At 49.2% G+C, this 3,699-nt stretch overlaps 1 protein-coding gene across 1 annotated transcript; it reads left to right on the top strand.

The window, feature by feature from the left end:
- Positions 1 to 875: 875 nt before the first annotated feature.
- Positions 876 to 3,301, top strand: CCDC71L (coiled-coil domain containing 71 like). Its single transcript, XM_063927051.1, has one exon. The coding sequence runs from the start codon at positions 1,115 to 1,117 to the stop codon at positions 1,727 to 1,729; it is 615 nt and encodes a 204-aa protein (XP_063783121.1). The 5' UTR covers positions 876 to 1,114; the 3' UTR covers positions 1,730 to 3,301.
- The last annotated feature ends 398 nt before the right edge of the window (positions 3,302 to 3,699 follow it).

Here is a 3,699-nt window from a genome sequence, read left to right as displayed (position 1 = left end):
GAAACCTTGGCTATGTTTACATATATGATCCTATTGATAAGGGTTTGGTTCCAAATGATGCTTAGTTGCAGAAGCCACATACTGTAGGGCTAATTCAGTCCTTATCGCTAAGAAGCGATTTTTACACTGCTGCAATCAAGATAGTCACCGCCTACAGGGTCAGTGTATTTTAGCTGTGCAAGTGTGCAAACGCATGTGTAGCAGAGCTGTACAAACAGATTTTGTGCAGACTCTGAGCAGCCCAGCACTTACCCAGCCTGTCCTGGACCGTAATAGATGTCAGGATCCACCCCTGCAAACGTATGGACACGCCTGCGTTTTCCAGACACTCCCAGAAAACGGTCAGTTGACACCCACAAACGCCCTCTTCCTGTCAATCTCCTTGCGATCGCCCGTGTGAACTGATCTGTCGCACAAACCCATTGCTGAGCGGCGATCCACTATGTACCCGTGTGACGCGCCTGGGCATTGCGGTGCATACGCATGCGCAGTTTGGACCTGATCAGCCGCTGTGCAAAAATGATCAGGTCTGAATTACCCCCATAGTTCCCTTGTATGTAGCCTATTACAAAGAACTTATGCACTGTGTATGTGGATAGCTGATGGAAAATGCTTTTTCCCTGTTACAAAAACAAACAGAAACAAAAGTATTTAAGACACAACATCAAACAAAGTAAGCCCTCCCCAAGCGGCCAGCCAAGTGCTAGGCAACATGGCCGACATCAGTCAGGAAGATTGGGTTCGCCATGTATTGCTCCACCGAGCACCCCCTCCACGCCCGCAAAAGCCCATCCCATTGTCTCGCCGCCGTCCAATCACGATTCCACTGTGAGTCATTGGACTAATAAGAGCACCGGATCCCAGTAATGGGCGGGGCTGGGGTATGTCGTATTTCAAAGAAGCAGCTATATAGCCAACGGTAGGGGCCGTTGGAAGAAGCCATCTTTGTCTCCGCCATCGTATTGGAGCTCGCTGCTTGCTGTGAGGCCGGCGGCCAGGAGGGGGGCGCCGCACGTCGTTTTGGCAGCAGCCAAGTTTTATTTTCCTCCCCCTCTCCGTAATTGATTTAACTCTTTGCCCGCTCAGACCGGGAACAGACAAAGGCGCCGGGAAGATGGAAGACGAGAAAGTTGTGTACTCCCGCTCGCAGCTGCTGTTCGCCGGCACCAAGCCGCTGGAGGACGCGCTGGAGATCTTCGTCCCGGGGTCCAAGCAGTTCATGAGCTCGGACACGGAGCTGTGGAACTTCCTGTGCAGCCTGAAGCGGGACTTCTCCCCGGTCATCCTGCGGAGCAAGGACGTCTACGGCTACTCCTCCTGCCGCTCGGTGGTGCCGGACCCCAGTCAGCTCTCCCGCAAGAGATCCACAGAGCCGGCGCCCGCCCCGGCCAAGAAGCAGCCGGTGAAGAGGAGGCGGAGAGGCGCCCGGCTGACCAGCAGCAAGAGGCGCCGGCGAGGCAGCAGGAGCGCGGCCAGCGAGGAGTCCGGCACCAGCGGCGGCAGCAGCGGCTGCAGCAGTCCGACTCCTTCCGAGGTTCTGTGTGGATCGCTGGAGGAGATCTGGAGAGCGGCCGCCCCTAAGCTCACCGCCTTCCCCACCATACGGGTCCGGGACGTGTCCTGCGATGCCACGGTGGCCGCTGCGCGGAGAAGGGCTCAGGCGATCCTGCAGGTGAATCTGCAGCCCGTGGTGTTGATTCGCCGCTACCCACTGGTGTCTTCATCCTGAGATCCTCCGGGATCCTACTTGGCCCCTGTGCACTTTCCATGCTGGACTACTCGCTCTGGAGGTGGCCGCTCCGGAGATCAGTCCCCCTGTTTACATGTTCCCTGGATTCCTTGTCTCTCACTGCACTTTACTGTAACGGCTTACTACTAGGGATAAAGGGATCTGGTGCACGGGGGGATCCCGGGGATCTCACCACGTCTACCGGTAGCCTGCGGAGTCGCTGCGATATAGGGGCAGCTTTCACCGGGTGCTGCTGGGACCTCATCACCCGGACTGAGCGGCAGTCTGCCACCCGGCAGAACCGGGGTTCCGGTGTAAGGATGACACTGGCAGAGAGAGAACTGCTAGCTGGAGTGACTATTGCATAATGCATGTTTCGCAATGACCTACAGTACCAACAGGTAAACTTGTGTGCAAAGATGATCTTTCCAGAGATGTCTGAGACATTGTGGCCGGCAACTACCTCAAGAAAATCCGGAGTTCAACTCTAACCCCTATCCAAAGACTTGTTTTGTACTGTCTATCGTTTCACTTTGCTTTTTATACTTACGACTTGTGTTCCTTTTGCACCATTTGCCAAGTATTTTGAAAGCGTCTTGATGGTTAAGAACTGTGATGGGCTGGATGGCCCTTTATGCAAATTTTTTTTTTTTTTTTTTTTTTTTTGTAACATATTTGTGTCAAGTTAATCGCAAGTTTGTTTAAAACTGTTTAGACTGGTGTTGAGACCAGTTTGTTATATATACATGTACAGTATGTGCCAAGCCTAATGAACAAATTTAGACTTAGTTGTTCAGGGTTTCCTTTTCTATATATATATATATTTTTTTTTTTTTTTTCCCCTTCCCATTTTTAAGTGTGATGTAATAAAGATTGAATTTGAGAAGAAATGCAAATCCTGTTTTCAGTGGAATAGGGCAAGGGATAGCTTGTATATAGTGGCATTGGTGCAAGATATTGTTACATTTTCTACAAAACTTCCTCAGAAGGATATTGCTTTACTTTTTTGGTGCTAACTTGACTGTTGAAGGATAACCCTAACATTTCAGTTTAGGCCATGAATGACTGAAGTCCTCACTGAACCCATATGTCAGACTGATGGCATAAACGTGATCATTGATAAAAAAAACTGGTGCTATGTTGCCTATCTGGTGCCTGGTAGGTTCAAGAACTTGTTCTGCAGGAATGTCTACCTTCTTGTTTTTGGTACAGCAGTTACAAAATCCTGCCAATCTATACTATTTTTCTTAGATTATGCTGTCCCTTGGTTTACATATAGTGTTCCTGTGGAAAGGGACTTATTTTGTCCTTTAACAGACCTTTTGTGTTCAAGCTTGCCCATATTGAACATATCCACGTACCCTGATATGCAATAAACCATAAATACTGTATCTAAAATCATTTTGTCACTTTACAGCAAAAATGTGCTAATGGTTTTGGGTCCCCCCTTTTAAAACTGATGGCATTAGAATGGCTATTTTAAAAATTTCCCCTCCAGTTTGTTGCATCAGACTAAATGGTTTTTGTTCATTCCTTAGTAACTTATTGAGTAAATAAAACTCCTTCCAAATATTGTTGTCTAATTCTTTTTTTTGAAACTCGTTACAAAAATTGTTACTTAAGAAAAGCTTGTAACTATTTTCCTTTATTGATATTATGTGTATTGTTCCTAAAATACACCTTGACACTACCCCCTAGGGAGGTACCCAGCCTAAAGGCCCATATAGATGGGCCGATGCAGGAAGAGATGTGTGCTGAGCGAACCGCTCAGCACACATATCTCTCCCGCCGCTCAGCATAGCGTGATCTGTGCTGAGCATGCGGGGGGAGACGGGGGGCCGCTCACTTCACCCAGCGGGTGAAGTGAGCGACCTGCTAGATTGGCCTGCATGCAGGCCAATCTAGCAGCAGCGATGTGCGGGTCCGCGCATCGCTATCGCTGAGGGGGCTACACACGGAGCGATCATGCT

This window comes from Pseudophryne corroboree, chromosome 6, assembly GCF_028390025.1.
Source record: "Pseudophryne corroboree isolate aPseCor3 chromosome 6, aPseCor3.hap2, whole genome shotgun sequence".
NCBI lineage: Eukaryota > Metazoa > Chordata > Amphibia > Anura > Myobatrachidae > Pseudophryne > Pseudophryne corroboree.
Note: the sequence above shows the minus strand (reverse complement) of the source record. Positions and strands in the feature narration are given on the sequence as shown.

Excerpts from the sequence above, each read along its gene's own strand:
- CCDC71L (XM_063927051.1), top strand. The coding sequence starts at position 1,115 with ATGGAAGACGAGAAAGTTGTGTACTCCCGCTCGCAGCTGCTGTTCGCC.